Here is a 24,951-nt window from a genome sequence, read left to right on the forward strand (position 1 = left end):
TATGACAAATATAACTACAACTCCTATCACAGAAAACACAGCCTTAGCTACAAATAGAGCCTACAGCAGGCACTCTTAGTTTTGCAAGTTTTACATCATTACAAATACACCGATATTTAAAGTCTGCTGCTTCCAAATGAACAATTATATAGGAGGTCATCACAAATACTATTTTCCAAACATGAAGCTGAACACATAAATGAGCTTTTTACTAGCCGAAAAGTGAACAAAAGGAAAATGAAAATAAATGTATGACATGAATCCCAGATGCTGTTACCCTGAGGGGTGTGCACAGCTCAAGACCACCAAGCTCAAACAGCACTTAAGCCCCTATTCAAGCACACCCTAAAAGCACACAGTGCATGGCCCAGAGCTCCTGCTTAATTTTATTCTACATTCATAGGTACTTATTTAAAAAAAAATCTTGATATTACAAATGAAGACTTCTGCTTTTGAAGAAATTAAAGAGATCACACTTAATTTTAAAAGATTTTCAAAACTTATATGGTATGGAGTTAAACTCAGCCACTTCAAATACAAATCGATGCATGTTTTCCATCTAAAGAAACTTGTAATTTCTAATCTTTCCTACCGAGACTGTTGCATTTAGCTCAGCAACTAATGGAGGTGCTTGCTGGCTGATACTGCCACCCAATGGCTTTTTAGTCATTAACAGCTTACAATAAAATAAAATAAAATAAAATCAGATGTAATGTAGAACCAGTTCTGCATCAGCTATGGGAACACAAAGTGCCTGGGTAGGACATTTCCAGTAAAGAGACCTTCTGAAAAATGACTATATAAACTACGTGTTAAAAATACTCATTTGAGCAAGGTGGAAATGGAACAAATTCTCAGAGTTTCAGGTGAATATTCATACTGTCATCTCCAGCAATAAACATGAGTGAACAATTCAGCTGATGTGGACACCAGCTCCTGCACCCAGTACTCAGCCAGACACTTCTGAATAAGTTCCCCCACCACAGGAGAAGTGATAAACAGCCACTTTCTCCTTCCCCTTGAACCACGGTTCCTGATCAGTAATGGGAGCTGCCTCTGGGCAATTTTTCCCCTCAGACATCTAAAAACCAACACAGATTTTAAAAGGGAGAAACTCAGCACTCAGTTTACACAGGAAAAAAATACTTATTCCCAGGTGCAGTGAGCGGCACTGGGTCTCAGACAGGGGAAGCTGTGTGGGTAGCACCCAAGAAAACCCTGCAGGCAGCTGTAAGCCTTGGCTACACTTTAGCCCTTCCGGACATAAAGCAAATACTGAATGGATCTCGAGAGGTTTTAATTCAGGGGAGGATGAAGGATCCAACAAATTACCTTGTGATGTCTGAACATGTATCTATGTAGAGAAAGTAAAAGGGCCTCCAAGAAGAGAAACAAAATTAATTAAAAGATTGAGGAGAAAGAAAACTCTAGCTCCATTCCTGAAATCAAGTCCATGAGAGATTTCTTTGCCCACAGGGGGAGGTGACCCCACGGTGGAGAAAGCAATATGACGTTTCCTGCGAGGAATAAGCTGGGGGTCTGCCATCACCAACCTGATGCACACCTTGAGTTTGCCTTTGTATAACAGGGGAGATTCCCCACCTATTTCTTTCTCCCATCCCAAGTGGTCCTGAAAGTGTCTCCCCATTTCAGGTTGTGAAAGCCTGAAATTTTTGTTTGTTGGCACCATTTCGCTCGCAGCCAAGGAGGGTCGTATGGCTGCACTACAGTCCTGGCCTGGGCAACTCTGGGTCAAACACCAGCCTTGTACTGCTCCTGACTCACAGCCAGCCAGCAACGCCCATCAGCAACATAACACTGAGCTGTGGGGAAACCTGCAGGGAGTAGGGCTCCAACAAGAAAAACAAGGGATTATATTTTTCTCTGGAAGGTCACAAAGGGCTACATGCAGCAGAAATATGATTCTGCATTATTATACACACTATGAAGTCCCAAAGATTTTACTTTAATGCAATAATTTAATTCAGAGAGTAGTGTCTAGTAACTAGTTCTTTTTGTCATTTTCTTGTTAACAAATAATCCTGATCCTGCTTTATTTTCTATATATGATTATAACAACAAACATCCTCATGTGTATTTGCTGTGTCAGAAACAGTAGTAAAACAATTTCCTTCCATACAGCAGTAAATTATTTCCCACATGCAAATTATAAATAGTAAAAAAACCCTTCCTTTTGGAAAAAAATGTTAAGTACTTTATTCTGTACTCACAGTAATTTAAGACATCTACAAGGAAAACACTAAGGTATCAGAGGGGCTACAACTGATCTTACTGCTGGCATCCGTCTCCCCAAACTCGTACTCAGTGAGTGAAGGTGGAATAACCACTAGATGGGGATGTCCGGCTTCAGAATGTAACAGACCCAAGAGTGAGAAACAGCGTAACAAACTGCGATAAAGCCTTTTCAGACTATTACAAAGTAAAAAGGAAAGAAAAAGCAGAAAAAGAGGAGCAAAGAGCCCATGCACTTGCCTTCTCCATGTCTTTTTCTGGATTGAGTGAAAGACCAATGAATTGATTCATATTGTGCAAGGGATAAACAGTACAAGAGAAAACGGGTAGAAAATGGTATCAGATCAATGTGTGTATTTATTCCCAAACTGACCTGAAAATAGTTTCAACAAATATCCAAACGAGCAAACTGCTGATGCAGTCTCCCCTGACCTCCTGGCAGGTTCTCACACTTCAGACCATCTCTTTTCTCTGACAAGGGATGTTCTGTAGTTTCACGTGCTCTTTGTCCTCCTCTAATCTGCCTGTCCTCTTTTCCACCCTGATAACCTTATGAGTCCTCTCCTCTTTCCTCCAGCAGCTGGTAGCCAAATTCCACTGATCCTCTATCCATGCCTTTTTCTTTTCAGGTTACAGCTAGAACTTCAACATGCATCTCCTGTCTAAATTAATGCAACCTACCCCTTCATAACATGTGCATGGCCCCTCACCCCTTCAGTCCATGACAGAGCTCCTGCACCTACATTCTTCCTCCTCAAATGGTTCTGCAGGTCCTGGGACATGAAGGCTTTGTTATTAGTCCTCACCCTCTTCACAGCACTGGCAATGCTCTTTTCCTTCCCACTTAATCAGCTTTGTGGACCACTGGCTCACTTGTCCCTCTTCCTCCTCAAGAGTGCATTACCTTTTGCATTAAAAACCAAGGCCCCCTTTCCTTCTATCTTCAAACCCCCTCTTCTAATATTATCATTCTCCCCAGCACCTAAAAGCAAGTGGCCAAATAATCACAGAGAAGCAGAGCAGTGAGCAGTGGGGAACTACTCAGAGATACCTAAAAATTTCATACATCGCTTTAAAATTCTAGTATATGTCAAGAGAAGGAGACACACCAAAGTCAGACTCTTTTATGTTTGGTCTTGGCTCGTAATTGCAAGAGAATTTGATTACACCTTCCTGTAGATGCAGACAATCATATGTACGAATGACACATATCTGAACGTAAGTACTTTCTTTGAAGGAGTGTGTGAGAGGTTCACAACAGCTTTCACATTAAGAACAAACCCACAGAAGATACCTGGGGAACCCTTTTAGGAATACAGACAGATTTGGGGATATTTCAAACAAACTGGATCTTCCTTTTTCCACAGTTGAAAACTATTTACTCACATAAAAACTTTCTAACCAATACTTGTTCACACTGAAAAAGACATAAAGACTTTTAAAATTTTCATTGCTTGCTTTTCCTTGTCCAAAGGAAGAAGATTACAAACAAAACACAGTGTATTGCTTTGAAAGTAGCTGGGCATCTCCTTTTTAAACACCATTGTGTAAGAGTGAAAAATGGTAAAAAACTAAGGAAAATGGGTATTAAAAAAGTTTTCTTCAACTTAATGTGAAAAAACCTGAACTTATTTCTAAAACTGCATTTCAGAGATGACACATATTTGATCAGGTTTTCAAACTCTGAGAAAACAAACAAAAGAAACAGTTAATGTCCAATATGTTTTGTCATAACTTTCAACTTACTGAAAAGTAAACGTAAATACAAAAAGCACCGCAGGCTGTATTCTTGATCTATCATTCATTTCAGCCAAAGATAAAATATTTACTGATTTCAGCAGTACAGACTCAGCCCCCTCTGGGTATTTTATGTAACATATTTGAGATCTGAGAAGATGCTGTTAATGGTCACATGGGAGCCTCAGTGCATTTCCAATACAATTTTATCACACCACAGTGACAGAATAAAATTTTTCCATGTAATTCTAAAACTTCCATACCTTCTCACTGGTAAAGGTTCAGTCGGGCTCATTACAGACTCTGACACGCTCCACATCTGACTGGAAAGGGGTATTTTGCCATTTGCAAGGCACAGTGTTCTCCATGTTCTGGTCCTGCTCAGTGCTCTGTGCAGCCAATTAGGCTGTGGAATTCCCTCCCATCAGGCATGAAGAAAGTAATTCATTGCATTATGCTCAAGCATACCAGTGTCTGGGTGGGCACTCCCATTTACTAAAAGAATAACTATATGTGCACATCAGAAAAGACTTTAACTACAGCTCCATGAAAGATCCTGTACAAAGATCTCTTGAGGAGCTGTGGACAATACTCCCAAAAGGAAACCTGAGACCATCCTCGGAATTACAACATCATCCACTACATCAAGGAAGCATAAAACAGCTCATTAGCAGCCCTATCGAGTGACAGACCTAAAGCCAGCTCCAAAGTTGTCCACACCTGTCTGCCTATAGTGACTGCCAAAAAGCCAAATTCCTCTGGGGAAAGAATCCTTGTCCCTCTTCTACATCTGGATATTGTGACCCCAATATGCTCCAGGGAATCACAGGTTTTAGAGCAGCAGGGTGCACAGTGAGGGTGAAAAGATAAGCAGATGCTGTAAGATCCCTCCCTCAAATGAATGAATTCCACACTACTGTGTTTCAAACATGAAAACCCAAAATGCCATTAAAAATATCTGTCAGTTTTAAGTACCACTTTTTAAAGTAGTAGAATATTAAGTAGTCTAGCAAAAAATATATATTGGCATTTCTAACACATCTGGGTCACTTACGTTTATAAGTGAAAATGCACAAGCCCTACTACGATCTTAGGAACTCATTTACAGTAGGCACCCTGAGGTGTTCTTCTGATGGAGCAAGAGCAAACTGTATTAGTAATAAAATAGTTATTGTACAGTTTCACACTGAACTCCAATACCATAGCAAAAAGCCCTAAATTATAAAGCTGAGCAGAACTCCTAAAAGCAAGCAGGAAAAAATCTCTTTCCACTTCATCCCTCACAGCAATCTGAATTAGTATCCTAGGATCTGTCTTCTACCTACCTTATGAAGATAATAAAAATCAGATCCATTACAAACAGCTGCATGTTCTTCTAGCACTTAAAGGATGTCTTTAAAGAAACCCTTGGCATCTGTAGCTGAAGGCCCTGTGGGACAGCCCAGGGTTGTACTCGGCCACTTGGTCACACACAATGCAAAAGCTGATGCATTGGCATCTGCTCTGGACCATCGCTCTGCCATTGCTCAAGTAGAACTTCAAACCCCACCGTCTGGTTGGGATAACTCAAATCCTAACCCATACCCCGCCCCCCCCTTCAAAACAACATACACTAACCCAGTTAATCACATTTTTTTAAAAATGTGTTATATATAACCAGTGTTCAGCTGCACAGTAGATGGCAGTAAATCTTCACTTGCCATGTTAGAAACCCTCTGGCCTCCCTTCAGAATTTAAACAATCTGTGAATACATTTATGACATTTTTCAACATGCTGTAGAAGTAAGTTCCTGCCCAACTACACGTCTTCAGCTTTCTCACCAACCTTTTCCCTAAGTGTGCACACATTATTCTACTGTTTCACCTGTGGTTCATTCTCAGAGTTCTTTTATTCTGGAAAAGCAGTGGGATGTACATGCTCTTTAGCACCTTCAGATGAAGACTGGCTTATTTCAGTGTAATGTAATCCAAAAACATATGAAACATAAAACAGAGGATTCTTAATCACAGCTGTAAATATGTTGACACACACAGGGTGAGGAAGGGAAAAAACACACTCAGTGTTGCTGACAGTATGTGAAACAGCATTACCAGAAAGACAAGCAAGCTGCAGCATGTGATTTGGATGACACTCTGGGATACAGAAATATATCTCGATTTAGATTTTCTGTCACAGAAAAGCATCCTCTTCCTGCCAAGCCTTTGCAAAGCCCTGAATCTCCCTTAATGCTCAAATGCTCATCATTTAACCTCTTCTACCAAAGATGCCATTTCAAGCCTCAAAACACTCCATGTCCCAATTTGCAAAAGGTGCATTTGCTAAATAATGTTACACCCACAGATGTCAGCTCCCAGTAATTTATAGGGCACATGAAGCCATGAAAATTGAGCCAAGAAATGGTTTTCACAGAGGGTTTGTCCCAGAACACCAACTGGTAGAAGTGTTTCCAATTCCCTGCCTTGGTTCTTGGATCTTCATCAAAATGAACAAAGGTTTGCTAGATCAGCTTTTTGATCAAGTTTACTGTTGGTTAATTGGCCATAATTCCAGTGAAATTGTAAAATTCACACCAGTGAGGAAAGCAGCCCTTTAAATGCCTTCTCTTAATGTATTATCCAGTGTACAAATAAAACTCATCTCAAAAAATACTATTATGCCTTGTGCTTCAGAAACTTCCATAAAAAGCAGTGAGGAAACACAAAACAATCTCTCTTTACATTGGATTATACTAATTAAACCCCATTAATATTGTACCAACTTGTAACATTGCACAGAAATCTGTTTTACATCACATCTTTCTGACGGACGGCATTCCAAAATAATTTTGGTGCCAGCTCTCACATTCCCAAAAGTGTTTTAAAAAACCACCTTGCAACCATCTGCAGAGGTCTCATAACTTGCATCCAGCACTTGAACACTGACTCTCAGGGAATTTTGGGCCAGCATTCAAGATCAGTACCCTGGCACCTGCACAGGGCAGTGGGGAAGTGTGAAATCTTTGGGACTCAAAACCCCACCAGAAACATCTTCTGACCACATTTATATGCAAGTCAATCAAACCATTCCTGCAGTTCTGTTTCTCATGAGCAGCAGCTGAATTGCTTACAAAAGTAATTTGCCTGCTGCACTAAAGCAATTGCCTCTGCATTGCTCCAGGGTGCTGGGGCAGCAAGGACAGAGATTTAGGCCAGGACTCACAGACAATACTGCCCTTGTGCCCTCTCTGTTCCAGTGGGACTTGCTTGCAGGGAGTGGAAAATGCTTACAAACAATACAACTTTCCTTCAACAGAATAATGTTGTAGATTCATTTCTATTGTAATTTTGAAGTACTCTGTACTCATATTTGACCTTTTCTACTTTTTAAAAGACGCATCAGGGAGGCCCAGCAGCCATTTACTGCAGAAACAAAAGGGAAAAAGAAAGCTACCTATGAATACTAGTTGCCATGCAGATGAGCTGGATGCAATGAAGTATCTGCTCAAGCTAGATTTGCTTGAACCCAGGAAAAAAGAGGAAATTATTAAGTGCTGGGGAAAACCTGTAAATTTTGACAACCCACCTGATATCAACCAGAACAACATATGCTGAGATTCTCATAACAAGAAGTCTTTGGAGCAGTGAAAAGGAATAAGCCCACTTAAAGATGGTATCAGTAGTATGTGTGCAGGTAAGGTAAACTCTAAAAATGTTCAATATATGGAGTTTTAAATAATGGAAGTTATTTTAGAGGCCTTTCTTTTTTTTCTTACTACTTAATGTACACAAAAATGCGTAACTGAAATTAGAACAAATACGTCTTAGAAATTGCAGAAATGAAATAGAAATGAAAAGTCTCTGTGGTGAAATACACACACGTGGATGCCTTTGTGTGAATATAAACAACTACACATATCATACACACATTAAGAGACACATACACCGAATTCATGAAGACAACTAGATTCTCCAAATTATTTTTATGACTTGGCGCAGCTGCAAACCACATCTCATGGGCAACCTTGGGCCTCCTAGATAGCTCCACCCACTGCAATTTACCCAGGGGCAATGATTTGTAGAACTGTCATGTTCTCTGAAGGTCAGGGATCTTGCACCTTCACCATCAAACCTGCCCAATTTAAGCTCTAAGCCACTCACCACCGCTATGGTAGATCCCTGTGTCTTCTTTTCTTCCTTTAGATGTTCACAGCATTGTTCAAAAAAGAAAGAGGAAGAACTTGCTAGAAGTGTATCAGTTTAGTCCTTATTAAGAAGTGCAGTATGAAAAAAATCTCGATGTTTTCAAGAAGCCTTACGAGAATATGGAGGTTGTACCTGTGAAAGGTCTCAGAGCTCTGAATTAAAACTCACCTCACTGGTCTACCAATAGCAAATACTTCACCTCTTGGCCCCAGGGCAAAGCCCACTGGCTTCACAACACCTACATCCACGTAAAAGCACAGGGTCCTCTACACCACCAGAGCAATTCCAACCCAAGGCTCTCATTCAGCTCAACGTAACTTGCTTTAGGTGAAGCACAGAGGAACCTTCCCAACTGTAATCTGACGTTTCACAGCTTATGAACAATTATCTCTTTTCTCGAACACTGAATTAAACACCCTAACAGGGCCACAAACTTAAGATTTCCTTATCAAAGTTTTATAAACCTCCCTCAAAAGATACTCCAGTTTCTTTGAAGCAGCATTACCACCCACGGTTAGAGCTGAAAACTTGCTAAAAAGCCACAATACTTTAATTAAAAAAAAAAAAAACTAAAAATCACATAATTATTTTCTTTCCCACTAATTCCTCCAGGCCACTGAAGCATGTGTTTAACATTCAGTGGTTTAAGGCAGAAGAATAAATCAAATAACCGCTTCTGTTGCTTCCGATATAAGAAATACTCAAATTCTTTGGTGGATTTAGGCCCCGGACACTACAAGTCAATGAAGCTCTGTAGTATGGTATTAGATCTACATATTTACTCCAGGGCAGCACTTGCTGCACCCTCACTGTAAGATAAAGTGTTCAGCAAAAGAAAGCAAAAATCCTTGCTGTGACATGTACACACTCACTTTGGAGGAGCTAATCTTTCAGTATGAGCAAAATGACCTAGATAAACATCTCTTCACACTCCATTAAGTTATGAGCCTCCTCTACATCAAAGACAACACACAACAGCTGAGTCATATACAGTATTTGCATGACGTCTACTTGTCCAGTACAAATGCCCCTACAGAACCTAAATATCTTCAGCTTGAGAGAAAACTAAAGACAAGCCTCTGATACTGCAACAGCAAACACACAAGATCCAGACACTCATAGACTTGTGACCTTTATTACATTCCATCATAGGCTGCTCACTAGCGTGTGGACAGCCCTATTTATGGTAACGTGGAACCACTGCAAGTTATCCCCTGTCTGAGAGCTTGGAGACTGGCATACCTGAACCATCAAATATCTCAGCATTCCTCACACAGGGCTTGTTTTGCTCTAGCAAGAGACAAATCGGGGTCATCCCCAGCCTGTCTTGGTTTTCGTTCTGACATGGCTGTGGGCAACACAGCAGGATATGATGACATGGCATGAGGAGGCAGTACTCAGTGTTGACTACTGGTGATCAAGCTGTTTCCATGACTCTAAAAAGAACACAAACTGGAATTCAGAAAAAATCTTTGCTCATGAGCCAGAGATCAAAGTCAATGAGAGACAAAGCAGTTGGGGATGATGAGAGATTTATACCACTTTTTACCACTTCTCCTCTTTTAATCTTTTCCTTGTCTTCCGCTGGATAAATGCAATTTGAGTTCCCTGTCTCTATCTGGAAACAGCTTCTTCAAGCTTTTTTTCCTTTTGCATGCTTTGGTTCAATCCTGACACGGCCTCATCTGCCTTTTCCAGTCCTCCTCTCATAATGCTGGGTAAAACCAGTTTTGTAAAGCTCAAGTCTGGACACACCATGGGGTCACCCTGCATTGCCCTGTGTGCCACAATATGGGATGCTTCACCTCGTTAACCCAGTAATTTGCATTTGCTTGGGAGCAAGACTTCCTGCAAAACACCACTGTCTTGATCTAGGTTAGTCACCAGAGGGAGAATTGATTGGGTTTGTCTCCTTCTGATGCGCTGCAGTGGCTAATTACCCTCACTATTGAAATGGAATTTTATTTCAACTTAAATACACATTTCTGAACTTATTACTTGGGATTTGGCTTCAAAATATGTTGTGTTAACAAGGACTCAGCTTGCTGCACAAACTGAGGTTACAGTCTTATTCAAAACTGTGGTAATCTTTATGCCCCCATAGTGAACAACATCTAGATTTAATCCAAACTGTTGGTGAAAATGCTGAATAAGACTGTTTCCAAGTCTCTATGGTATCACACTGAATAGATCCCTTTCTGAAGGAAATTCACTACCACCATTGGTTCTTGGACATAGTTCTAAGTTTGGTTTTTTTTAATACAGTCAGAAGTTGTACAGAAAACGTGTTTCTTCCCTAAAAATAAAAAGACTAGGAGGTATGAAGCAAAATACATTGCAAACATGAAATCTCACTATCTATTTATCTACCTTTATCAAACAAAACCAAAAATCTCTGGAAAAAAAAGTTCAGCTAACTCCTTTTAATAGAAGATTACACTGACTGAAATAATCACACTTCTACCCTCTAAGCTTTTGTTATTTCAATTGTCTTTATCAATTGTATTCACCTTAAAAATTCCTATAATATTTTCCCTTACTTTTATTAGACTAACCCCACTACAGCTACACAGACCACCCCAGTCATCATTTTTCAATAGTTAGCCCTTCTTCCTCAGTTTGAATTTATTCCCACATTCCATGATTTTTTAATTACATTCTCAGGGTGAAAATCTCTAGGAACTTCGGGATCCAACTTCTCAGATCTTTGGTGCAGCTAACCAGATGGGCTGATTTTCAGTGCAGTTCTACTAGGAAAAACATTACTATATCCTTACTAAATATTGACTTAAGTGTGTACTGTATCCTCCTCATTCGATACAACAAGGTTATCCTGCTCTTTTCCAAATAGAAAATGAAGTATTGGTTGAAAAGTGAGATATTTATTGAGCAGTTCTGCTTTTTTTTGCATTAATTCTAGTTCATTTACAGTCTCTTTAGCTGGTACTTGGTCTCATTCCTTTCTAGTGTCTTTCTCCTGAGACATCTCATTCTTTCATCAACCATGGATTTTTTTCAACTTCCCAGCCAGAACGCCCCTGTTGGTTTTTCAGTTTTTGAGTGGGAAGAGTGCAGTAGATATTTTGCAAGTGTTTCTTAACAGAACTCCAATTTAATTTATTCACTTCTATTTTTTTCTTCCTTATCAACTCTGCTCAAAAGATTTTCCTGAGAGTGATGAATCCAGCATTTCAGAAACACCAAATCAGCGTGTTACCCGTACAAACCAGCATAAGCCTCTTCATTGGGAAGTAGGTCATGCTCACTGGTCCCTAGGCAACCACCAAATCTCACTCCCTTGATCAATTCATCTGCATCCCTGTTCATGACGTCTGAAATGGGTTCAGCTGGTACTGTGTGCTGTGGTTTTTGCATTAGAAGATTATTATCTGTTTTTAGCAATGCTAAGTGTGCTACTATTGGCTGCATCAGATCTCTGGCATATTGAATGGCCCATTTTTAAATATTCCATATCTGTTTTCCTTCTCCTCCCACACAATGCCATACAACAGACTAGTTCCCATCAGTCTCTGGTTTTATTTAATGGATTCTTTTCCAGAACTTGATTATCAAATTAATCCTTATGCAGTCAAAACTCAGTGGATATGAGTTACTCATCAATTCTTTAATACTGTAACATCCAGCATCATTTCTCTTTTTTTTTTCTAGGAGTCTGGATGACCACGTGAGCAGAGAGGGAAGTGAATGGGCACCACATAGCAAGGCAAGGACCAGAAAGTACGACGGCAGAGCCCTGGCTTAGGCAAATGTAAACTTGCTTCCACTGGGGCTGGGTGAGCTCCCTTGCAAGAGCTGCATCTAATGCTCAAAGCACTGCTCAGTCACAATAACCTGACCTGGCACTGGTTTGACCATCGAAATATCTCACCAGCTTTATGACCCTAGTCACACAAATAGCTCCCCAAGGGTTCAGCAACATTTCTTAAAATGACTGAGAATATCAGCTCCCTCCTGTTGGTCTCCCACAACCCACCAATGCCATGTGAGCAATTTCTCTCTAACGTATTTTGTAATAGGGGATCAGTCTGTTCACAGCAATCTGAGCTCAGTTTGTACATTTGACTTAGCAACAGCACCCAATCTTGTAAATGAAATGTTAATTCAATGCCTTCATATCTGCTTCTTGTAATGTCCAGACATGCTTTGCCTTACAGTTTGTGAGGTATGAGCTGCTGCATGCAGGGAGCTCTGCAGCTCCCTGGAACCTGGCCCAGAGTTGTGCTTGGGCTCTACTAATAGGATGAATTTTGTTGGCTTATAACAAAACAGTTCATAGGATGCTGCACATCTTTCTTCCTTTTTCCTGACAATTATCTTCTGGTTATAGATCAGAACCAAGATGAACAGGATATTTTTCTTAGCTACATCTAGAGACATTTTGTGCAGGTAAGAGTAGAAAGCTAAAAAGGTCCCAGCTGTAAACCCAAAATTAGATGATGATGGAGAGACTAAAGCCAGCTATCAAAACATGGATGTTATTTTGTAAAGGTAAATAATTGTATCCCACTGTCACACACTTACAGTGACTGCATCTGTATGGTAAAAAAAGGAGGCAAATATAAAGAAATTAAACATACATTTTCCTATTGAAATGGTCCATACTTTGATTTAAAACTGGTGTGAAGGAAAAAATAAAAACAAAAATATGTGAAATGTAAAGGAAAATGAGAACAATGTATTTTTTTAAATGTTCTTGCAGATGAGCAATGGGCACGAAACAAATTTTTTCCTATTCTTGGCTGGAAAAAAAAAATGTTGCTTCTGGTTATCTGTCTTAAGAGACACAGAGGAATAAGGGAAAATTTCTTTGTATTGATTAAAACCGGCATTCAGATCCCAGTGCCTCAGAAGAGACAACCACAACACACGACCAAACACAACCACTAACCCTGCTCACCACCTGCCCTGGCCTAGCTCACCAGAAGAGGTAACAGTCATTGCACACAAGCAACGTCAAGTGACAGCAGCTTTTCCTGACACGTACTCAGCAAATGCATCAACAACAGAAGTGAAATAGAGGTAGCCTGGGTCCTCACTGAGGAAAGCAGGAGAAATACATCTAGACTTCACTCCTCACCTCAACGAGATTGCTGCTTTTCTTACTACCAGCATCTTGTGTTAACTCTCCAAAGCAGCAAGCCAAGAAGCCTAACAATAAAAGGCATTTAGGGAAAGCTGTTTTCATTCCTCCATATCCCACCAGTTCCAAGGACCAGAGGTTTGGGGCCTGGACTTCACTGTGTGACTGGTGTTCACATAACTGCAGCCTTAAAACCTGCTGGGCATGACCGCCTGCAGACACAGCAGATTTCCATCTGTCTTCATCATCAAGCTGTGGCTGTCAATCCCACCGGCTTCACGGGAAACCTTGGTGTTACCAATCAGCTTAGCCTACTGTGCACACGCCACACAGCTATAAACCATAAAATTATTGTTTTTACAAGGGCAGTGGATTTAAAATTGCGTAAGCCTGTCAGATGAAGAAATGGGAGGCTATTGGACCAGCTGAAATACATATGCAAACAGATAAAACCATAGGCACCAGTGTCTTGGGATATATATGAACCCTGAGCCTACGACGTATATATAAGCACAAGACAGAAAAGGTATTTCGAATTTCTCACAGACTGGCACATACAAGAACTGCCCTTGGAGGAGCAGTTCGCCACGTGATCTCTAAAGGCAGCAATGGCAGCAGCATCTTCTACAGATATGGAGAGACAACAGGTGGGAGAAGCAGATGAGACAAGATTTCTTTTAGGTGTACAAAGTTTGTATTTCATTCATGCTATTTGTGAAACAGAATAACATCAGCAAGTAGTCATGAGGCCACAAGTTAGGAAATTACATCATATCTTTGGCAATGACTGCAGGATATAAATAACCTGGAACATCAACCTGCCATAGAAACAGATGCAAAAAGGAATTCACTTGCCCCTGTGCAATTTGCAGTTTGTAACATTTACGTGTGGATGGGCAAGTTGTTTTTTGTTTCCAAGGAGTCAAGACAGGCCTAGCAGAACTGGATTGCACGTTCCCACATGAAGAGCAGCAAGCGATTGTTATAAGCTACAGAGCACAGCACAGAAGCTAATTTGGTACACTGAAAAAACATAAATCCAAGAAAGAATGTAAGGAACCCTTTTCTATCTCTCCATTTGCCCATTCAGAGTAGTTATAGAAAGAGAAATTACTCTGAGTGCTATAATTTAGTATGAGTAACCCCTATAAAAAATTCTCTGTAGCCAACCTTACAATAGAAACAATATACCTCCCATCTTCCCTTTGGGTTATTTTAAACCCAACTGTGAGTAGTTCAATGCCTAGAGTCAGACTCTCCAAAGAAAAAAGCACAGGAATAATTTTATTCCCATAACCTGTCTTAAGGTTCTTCTTGGAGCAAATGTGCACACATGCTTTCAGAACAAGGCATAGTGAATCATTTGTGATTAAACTAAACTAAATTAATTCCATACAAACTAACATTTATTGTGTCTTCTCTTTTTATAATATAATGACTTAGCTCTCTGGATAAAGGTAGGCATAGATAACTGAGATCCACAGGACAGTGGACCACATCTATCCAAAACTACTGGTATCCTAATACCATTCGTTAAAAGCGGACAACATGGATGAACTCCTGGGCATTGGAATGAACACAACATCAATTTAACAGCTAGAGGGTCTTCAGAATAAGGAATTGTAAGTAGACAAACCTACCTGTGAGGCCAAACAATTTGGTCAATCATAATTCATAATAATGCAAATAAAATAAAAACACTGTTTGGAAATACTGTCAGCACTTCACCACGCTGATCTTTATAACTTTCCTTCTTCCTTCCCACTTTTGCCAGGGGATAAGAACGAGCCTCAGTGTTTTGCTGAGGAAAGATGCAAGCGAATCCCACCCCTTCCGCTAACATCCTTGCTTGCATGGGGATAGCATTTTCTGGGGAAATTATAAAACAGATTCCAGGCAAAATACTTTGTGTCTTAGTGCCTACCAGTCCAGAAAAATGTAGAGGTTTTGGTATGTACTGTGCAAATATACACAGAACTAATTCTTGCTGTTCAAACTCCTCCCCATCTTGCAACACTGTAAGAGCTTGAGAAATCACCTCAATCTGGATTTACTGTATTAAAGATTTGTATTGCTGGACTTACCACCCCAAAATTAGTCTTTGGTGTTTCAATCTGCAGAGTCTTTTCTTTTTTCAAGAACTCCAAGGTGCTTTAGTAATTCTGCTTAGTTATGTTTTGCGGTTTTGGATTGTTGACTATTGAGTGTAATGTACTTTTTACATGTGAGCAAAGAGAGGGAAGGCAGAGAAACTGAGCAAACCCACCATAAGCAGGACCACGACACTGGCATTTTCTTAAACGAATTGGGTTCGCACACACACTTAACTAGCAAGAAGTGTACCCATGTGACTTCAGTAAGCCTTCAACAAGTTAAATCAATAGTGCTCTAAAGCCCAGGTGTTCACTGCTCATTTAAGCTTATCTAGATATTAGTGAAACATTGCACAGGTTAAATAACTGCAACTTCCAGAAACGTGTCAGGAAAGGAGGACTGCTTGTCTATTCTAAGGCTTGATGCATTTCTTTGTCTTGCAGCTACAATTCATAACCATATGCAGGAGTCCTAAGATTTCTAATAATTAATTGGAATCATGATTACATAAAAATAATTATCCTGCAGCATAAAAATAATCTAAACACTGAGGAACAATTTCAAGCAAATGGCAATGATGCTGATTGAGATTTTAGAGATGTTGCAAGGATATTGCTTCCTTGCTTCTAGCACTGACATAATTTCAAGGTACAAATATAAACAAATCTTCATAGTGTTAGCCATCAGCCTTCACACATGGCTGCTGCAATCACTTCTCCCCTAGACTTTTCTTATTTTCCCTAAGGATTTAAACTATTTTGATCATGCCCTCTTACTCAGACCCTCTTGCAGTGCAGATAGTAAAACACAAATGTTATTTAAGCACAGAAAGCCTTAAAGTAGATTTCACTGGGGTTAGGGCCTATTTTTAGCCCAGCCAGCAGAGATGCACTGGAGTGTTTACTAGCTTGAACATAGGTCATAAAGTCTGCATTTGTGGTTACCAAAGACCACCTGCAGTTGAGATAATTTATGATCAGTGACAACTGTTTATTACTCTCCAACAGGCAAATAAATTTAACCCTTCTCTATCAGCCATAAAGTTTCTGAGTGAACACTACAGCAATGACCTTTGTGGTGTCTTTCAAGTGTGTCTTTCAACCCTTGTGCCTACAGAAACATACAGGGGACTTGCTGCCCTCAGAGTTACAGGCTTTCCATGCTGCTCAGGTCTTCAAGTGGGAAGTGCCAATTAGACATGCAGAGCCAAAACCCCCCAGAAACCTCACAGAAACAGCAGGTAATTAAGTTATCTGGAAAACATAAGAAGCCCTTCTGCAGAAAGAAAGAAGAAAGAATTCAGGAACCCAGACTTGAGAATTGGATACATTACTGAATAACAACCACTTCACATTTTATCCATTTCAATATTATTTCACCTCAAATTAACCCTGCATGTATTCATAAATCCCTGTGAAATATTCAGATATGAAATGCAAAGCCATTTTTTTCGCACAGCATTTTGAAATATCTCCTCTTCTGCTTCTATCACTTATTATGTTTGTATTAGTTTCTTGTTGTCTATCATCTTCTTTCTATGTCCCAACTGCAAATTCATGAAGAAGTTTCTAAAAAAGTCCCCTGGCCCACCTCTGCCTTGCCGACTGCCTTGGGTAGGAGGCTGAGGGACGCTGCAAAAGGCAACAAGATCTTAACTGATCAGGTTTGGGCAAACACAAGAATTTTATCACAGGTAATGATTTACAGGATCAGGACTCAAATGCTCTGTGATGGGTCTTTTCTGCTCTATTAAACAGTGACTGCAGCTCAGCCCAGCAAAGCTGCTCTACTGTTCTACCTGGTAATAATACAAAGGATGGAGGAAGGAATTGCATGTTTTTCCAAATCAAAGCAATTCTCCCTGGGAATACTGCATTATTATATTTGCCTACCACAACACAAATATGATAAGCCTAGATTTTAAGTCACCTTTGATTGATGTCCTGTACAGTTAATAGATAAAACTCATGGTCAACAAATAAAGTCACGTGATGGTTATAATTTGGATTTTGGACTGCCTAGATTGGGAACAATGCAACATTTCTCTGGCTAATTACCACAAGAAACTAAAACAAGTTTGGGCCTTTTTTATAAGCCTAATTAAGAGAATTTGAACTTCTGAAGTCAAAACAGACATCCATTTTTCTTCTCTTCATAATGAATTAATGTTAAATAATGCATAGATCATCTTGCATCTAAATCAGGTAAACAGCCCCACCTGGAATCCATTCTCTAAACACAGAAAACAATTTTGAAATCTGACTTTCAAAACAGAATGATCACTCCATTCCTCACCAATTCCAGTTTACCACATAAATTATTCTGGATGAATTCTTGTTTGTTATTTGTGTGAACACAAGTCTTCTAGCAATTAATGTCCATGAGAACCCAAGCTCAGTCTGCATCACTTATCATCCTTAGATAAATACTAATGCAAATGATTTTACACAGTGAATTAGTATCTACTACATAAATAGCTACCATGACCTCCTCAACCTCATTCCCTAGGAGAATCAGGGCAACTAAAAACAACCATCCTGATGTTATTCCAAATTTTGGTGAAGCCAAGAAAAAGATTTCTACTTATTTCCACAGAAAAGAATGCATTCTCTTAACCATACACTTATGCCTTTAAAAGTGTTGTCTCTGAGTCCTTAATTCATTTGCCATCAAAACATTCTGTGCAAAAGTACTGGGCAAGACAACACTGGCAGGTCTCCTGGGGTTTCCTGACAGATTACTATAGTCTGCAGTCTCCAAGGTTGGGCTACTGGTTCTTCATCATCCAGCTGCCAACCTGGCAAGCCCTGGGAGAACTGGCTGTGGACAGGGCTGTCAGGGCTGGTCTGCTGGATCGTCAGCAAGGTGCTGGGCAGTGCATGACTGAGTTTTGCATTTGTGGAGGCAGGAACCTGAAGCACTGGTTGCAGCTGAGGCTCAGCTCCTGCCTCCATCCCAGGCTGGGTGCCCTGGGAACCCGGGCACATGTTGCTGAAACCATCAGGAACTCCAGCTTCTCTGCAGGGAGTTCCTCCAGCTCAGCCTCCTGAGCCAAAGGGCCAAAGCTACTCAAAAATCTCAGCTGTGAATGATGTAGAGGCTCTGCCCCTTAAGCAGGGAGCTCCTGCTTGGATCATCTAAGAGGAAAAAAAACATGAGTCAGAAATTTTATATCTTAAATGCTTGCAAGAAAAAGCCCAATTGTTCAGATCACACAATACAAGCTCTGTTTTTTCATAGAGGGACACTGCTCTAAAAAGCAAGCTGACACATTCTGCACTGACTTTATCTTCCAAATGATTTCACATTCTGTGCCAAAACCAGCACATTATAATAATCTTGTCCTGGAATGGAACGCGGGAGAAATTATTTATTACATATATTCACATACATATGTACCTCTCAAAATAATCAGATGTTTGCTCATATTAGTAGCTGGGACAATAAATAGATTAACACCTTATTATCTCCCACATCTGTGAAGATTATAGTTATCTACTCCTTGGCAAGCACTTTGGGTTGTGCAACAACATAATTATGCATCATTCTCACATACTTTTGTGCAATGGAGCTCTTGTGTGAGGTGTCAAATTTGTTTAAAAAAATCTTACAAGGGAAATAAATTTTAGGCTGCTTCATTCAACTGCTTATTGATGCAGCTCAATATCTCCAAAATCTGTGTTCCTGACAATGCAGTTTGAACTGCAGACAATTTTGAAAAGTAAGATTTGTTCATAGTCCTCGAATTAGCTTACACTGCTGAGCCAAATGGAGCCCAAACTTCAGCCTGGTTGCACAAGTGATTTAGAAAAATACATGTAATTGAAATTAAGGATGCCAGATTTACTGCTGGGATATGCTGCTGCATTCCCACTGATCTCCATAGCATTAGTTAAGAGCGGAGGTCACTTTGCATTCCAGCACGCTTGAATAACCTCCTGAAGAGCAATGCCATGGGCTGCAGAGAGCTTCTGAAGACTAACAGAGCACAGGAGAGGTGAACAAGGGCAAGATGTCTGATGTCTTGAGATATGTCTTTACAGACAAACAGGGAGACTCTTAAGAAAGAGACTGAGTTCTAACAGGTTTTCAGAGATCTGATTCATCAAGAGAAAAAACAGGGCACTTGGTGCTAATTTTGTTAGAACTTACTGACTGCAACTACTATTTAATCAGCATACTTAATGTCATTCAATAAAATGAATATTAACTTACTGATGAACAAAGCTGTTGTATCTGCAGCAGTAGTCAGTTCAGAGGAAGGCTAAAAGCCTCACAGCCCTCTGATGAACATGCTAAAACACATCATGATAACCATCGGTAGGAAACTGAAATTGGCTGGTTAAAAACCATGTTCAACTGGTTGATGTATGTCTCTTTGGACTCATGATATCCAAGAGACTAAAAACCCTTTTGGCAGTATGATCCTTACATGTGTAGGGCAATATGGATCTCCTGCACATCAGATTCCTGCCTCTCTTGTCCCCTCAACTCATTTTCAAGCTTTCAGTTTTGCTCTGCTAATCATAGAATCATAGAATCGGTAGGGTTGGAAGAGACCTCTAAGATCATCAAGTCCAACCCCTGATCCAACTCCAATTACTATATCATGGCACTAAGGGCCACGTCCAATCTCTTTTTAAAAACCTCCAGGGATGGTGAATCCACCACCTCTCTGGGTAGGTTGTTCCAATGCCTGAAGATAAAGGGAGTTCAATGCTACGCAGGTGAACATGCAGAGCTCCTGCTGCTTTTGGGAGGTGATCAGAACAACAGTGCTACTCTCACATGTTCATATTAAAAAAAAAAAAAAAAGCAATAAAACTTGAAAGAAAAACTATGGTAGAGGGACACTGTATTTCAGGAAACAAAACAGCAGATGATCCTCAAATTTAGAAGGTTTATCCTGTCATGCAACAAGGCCCCAAATTTCAGGACAGACCAAGAAAAGCTGCTACTAACCCAGCAGAAAGGAGTTCTACAGCTCAAGTGCTGCAGAGCTAGGGCTCTGATATAATACAGGATTAAGCATTGGGCTTAGAGTACTCTTTCTGAAGATTAGTGTAAAATTTCTTTCTTAGATAATGCAATCATGTCAAGAGTCAGTCCCATTTCTTCTAGTCATCAATATCTTTATGTACTGTGATTAATGTATTTCTAATTTTCTGATTCCTAGGGAAAAGATCCCATTAGGTTTTGGTGTAACTCCTTTTCCTCACACAAGATTATTGTGTAACTTGCTGGCTAATGTATCCACCAGGGAATGAAATACAGAATTTATCTGACGTTCCTACATTACTGCCCTGGAGCAGATGCTCCAGCACAGAAGATTTTCAGATTATCAAGATGGGGTAAGAGGAATGTCACGGCCTCTGGTAGTCTATGTACGGACACTTACCAAAAAGACAGCTGGTGTAAGATAGCTATGTTCTCTTCTTCCAGTGCAACAAAAGGTACTTTAAAAATGTTTTAGATAATTAAGTTGAAGCTTATTTTCCAACAGACTGAGGAATTCATTGCCTCAGCTGAAGAATTTGTTTCCTTGATGTTGAAATAGCCTCAGTAACATAGTATTATCCTTCCTCTCAGTCTCCATATGTGTCAGCAGATATTTCCACTAGGTACACTGCTCACAAAGCACTCAGACAAGAGGCCAGAATCATGGTTTACTGTCCCAACAAGACATCAGGCTGTTCTTAAATACCTACTCTGGTAGGGTGGAAACATCTGGGGTATCTTACTTTGACAAGCTACAAAACAATTAAATACTTAAAAGGAAAGTAATCTGTCAACTTGTGGAGTAGAAGAGATTCACATTCTGTATCTCAAAATGCAACGGTGGCAGAAATTTGTGCAAACAATAATGAAACTTCAGACTGCAGTCCTGTGGTTGCAAGTAAGAAATCACACCTTTTATCTAACAACAAACAAATGCAACTTGTGCAAGAAAAAGGACTAAAGATCACATGAGAACACAAGCAACAAGGAAAATTAGTCTGTAAAAGCCCAATTTCTAAGATACTTTTGTATCTGGCACAGATCAAGCACTAGAAAAGAAGCATGAAAGAGAAAGGTTGTGATGGGCATCTGTGTCGCCACAGCTCTGGAATGCTGCAGTGTACATTTAAAGAAAGCCTCTCTGAGAATTGCAGGATCCACATGGCACGGTGCACACATGGTGCATAGTACAGCATTAACTGAGCAGAGGATCTGAACAAGAAAAACATCTGCATCTCCTCCTTTTTACATGACTACAATTTTTCCTTCACAAGGGAATTAGGTGCCCCATCTGCATCAGAGCTAGCGCTGGCCAGCACACAACTTTCCTCTGGAAGGGATTTTTGTCTAAAGACAAAAGCTGCTTTGAGAGCTGAACTTGAAGCTATTCTGCTCACAATGTACTTCAGTGACATTAAAAAAAAAAGAAAAAAAAAGGAAAGAAAAAAAGCAGACAGAGGAAAAAAAAAAGAAAAAAAATCTGTTCTGCTACGGTTTTCCTGACTGTGAGCTTATTAAGGTAACCTTTGCATTTTTTCAATGTGTTTTCAGTGTTGAAAAGCCACAAGAAGGTGAACAAAATTGATCATGCATACAAGTATCGTAACAGACCTGACCAAAATAACATTTAACCAATGAGGAGGTGCCCGCAGGGCACATGCACATGGGGTTTACCCATTTCACTGTGCATGACTTGGCTGTGTAATACATATTTTGCATCATCCTCTGCCCCGATTTTTTTCACATCAAACCCTTGTAAAAAGATCAACAAGCTCTTAGGAGGATATGAAATTACTCACACAACAGAACACACATAAGCCATGGCTTAATTCAGCAGTGTCCTTAGCTGGCCACCTTTTCCTAGAGTATTTCCAGCTTCCACAAAATTTCTGGAAAGCAAGAGACCAATATTTAAGAGTCAGCAACAGTTTAGCTTGAGTTTTACACCATTTACATCTATTTATCTTTTTTCCTCGCAAGGTTTCCATGTGACAGAAGAGCAATTTGCAACTGATAGCACTGAGATGCACGACTTTGCATACATTACCCACTATGGTGCAGCATAGAGATATTTCAAGATAGCTTAAAATAAACTGGCTTGAGCACAAAAAATGGGTCTAGATGTAACAACACAGACCTCTGCCATAGCTTCATCTATCCCAATAAGGATCAAAAGCAACTGGCACAGCTTGTAGATACGTTAGGCTTGGATCAGTGCCCACCTCTGAGCTCAGCTTTGTGAGCGGGCTCTGCCACTCCTACCCTGTTTTGAGCAGGCATTTTATTCCATTTTAACAGCACTTCTGCACAGAAAGTTTAGCCTCCTGCTACCCATGTCCTCATTGCACAGTCACTTGTCACCAGCCCTTGCAGCAACACCCACATCAACATCAAACAGGCAAACTGGCTGTGCCACATATCCCAACAGCAGCTGTGGCATCCACAGAGAACAAGAGCCTAAACATTCCCCCTCCTAACCCTATGGAGACACTGGAGACACTGCACTGGAACAGAAAGCGTCCTGCATTGCTGCCACACTGAGCAGGGGCCTCTGCAAAAGTAAGGAATAAAGTTTTCATGCACCTCAAAGGTGATTTACAATGCATGGAGATGGGGACATGGGAGAGAAAAATATGTTATTTTCTTCCACATTTGTATGGCACATGAAATTGCCTTCTTAGTATATCTGGTCCTTCCAGGATACAAAAATTGTGGCAACTGAAGGAAATAACAAAATGATGACATAAGAATCAAAACAAAAATTAGGCATCTGAGACATAAGAGCGCTTTCAAAACTATATTAATAGTTTTGAATTTAAAAAAAAGTTTTGTAAAATAGTCAACATCCTCTCCTTTTTGGTGAGAGTAATTATATGCTAAATGTTCTTAAAACTGAGAACATCAAACAAAGAGAATCAGACATGAAATTCCTGATTATGTAGGAAGAAAGTACCTAAATCCCAACGAATTAAAAGATCAAACATTTAGTATTCTTGCAAAGATCAAGCTTGTACTCAATCATTCCTCAAGTTTAGCTCTTCCCATATTTCAGGGATCTATTTTTTTCTGGCTTTAAAGTACTTCCTAAACATCAGTTCCACACCATCAGATGACCTGAACAGATGATACACTTGTATGCATAGTGCATATTTTATGATCTGCTAGACTAGGTTTTCCTTAAGTATGTTCAGAAAAAAGGCTACATGGAAGATAATTGCTTTCCACATACATGACCTAATTTAATTTTCAGTTGCTTCTGCATTTTATTTTTTTATGCTTCAGTTCAATTCCTGTTCTATTCCATCCTCTGCTCAAGAAAGGAATCTAGAAATTTAAAGGGTAAGTCCAGGAAAAACTCACAATTTATTACAGAGGCTTACTTAAAAGAAAAAACAGCCGCAGTGGATTAATGTATTTCCTTTCCCACAGCTTTTTCATTTAAACCATAACTCTGCATATTTACTGCAACTCTTCCATCTGCCAGCAGCATTGTGCTGACACATGCAGCACACAGGCTGGGCACTGATGGTGAGGAGACAAGTCCCACCACTTCCCTCAAACTGTGATTAATATGGCATGAAGCCTGGTGAAAAGCCACACTTATGGACGTTGCTATCAACAGTGACCCAAATCCTTGTTATTTCAGCCCTTTATCCTAAACGTGAGTCCAGTCTTTAACAACATAAAATGCTTAAGAACAAAAACCAAACCAGATTGTCATCAAAAGCTTAAGGGCTATAATCAGACTTGCTCCTTTTTCTTACAAGTCCTGCATTGCCTCTGTAGGGGGAGAAGAAATGGCTAAGGCAGGCATTTGCTTTTTCTTTTATTACAGCCAAGGAGGAGGTACTTACCTTTTTACGAGGTCAAATAGAGTCCACATCACTGTCACAGTTTATCCTTTGAACCCAATCCTTTCAGCAGGCATATATATATATAAACACACACACTTGACAATATGGGAAGTGTTACTGATAGATAAGTTATGTAAATGATACAGCATTACTATAATCACCTCTAAACTTATTCTTGGAGTTCAGAGGTTTCTGGAAGAGATCAACCAGCCACGTTGTCACTCCAGTGCCCCAACACGACAAACTCACTAACTGCAGCAATGTCACAGTAATTCTTCCAACAGCTTGGTAACCCCTTTGCAAACCTCTCTCTCCAGCCTAACACTGGCCTGAATAAACCTAGCTCCTCCCCAAATTGAAAAAAGTGTGTAAAAGCCTGTATGTTGCTTCCACATAGTGAGCTTCAAGAAAAGGTGATGTTTCTTTTCTTGTCTGTTTTGGGGGAAGGTTATTTGTCAAATGTCACTCCTAATTACTAATAAGCAAGTTGACTGCAATTCTGACACTAACTTCAGAGGTCCACTGGTTTCAATGCGGATTTCCTCCCTCTTTCATACACTCAATTTCTACAGGAGTAATGGAGAAGTCCCAATTGCAACCGGACAAGGTGGGCAAACACATAACAAAATGTGGCCACTTTAGCAGCTTGAGAAGGTCACTGAAAGCCACACATAACCCCAGTTGACAGGAAAGCTGAAATTCAGAGGTCTTCAGACTACTAGAAAATACAGC

At 40.0% G+C, this 24,951-nt stretch overlaps 1 protein-coding gene across 3 annotated transcripts in view; it reads right to left on the reverse strand.

The window, feature by feature from the left end:
- RBM20 (RNA binding motif protein 20) overlaps positions 1-22,202 on the reverse strand; it is a 67,400-nt gene extending 45,198 nt beyond the window's left edge. For all 3 annotated transcript variants that reach the window (XM_027692132.1, XM_027692133.1, XM_027692131.1), the window contains exon 1: positions 22,165-22,202. In XM_027692132.1, the coding sequence (XP_027547933.1) occupies positions 22,165-22,187 (23 nt within the window). In that variant the 5' untranslated portion in view covers positions 22,188-22,202. The remainder of the gene's footprint in view (positions 1-22,164) is intronic.
- Between the last annotated feature and the right edge of the window lie 2,749 nt (positions 22,203-24,951).

This window comes from Neopelma chrysocephalum, unplaced genomic scaffold, assembly GCF_003984885.1.
Source record: "Neopelma chrysocephalum unplaced genomic scaffold, ASM398488v2 Primary Assembly neopelma1_85, whole genome shotgun sequence".
NCBI lineage: Eukaryota > Metazoa > Chordata > Aves > Passeriformes > Pipridae > Neopelma > Neopelma chrysocephalum.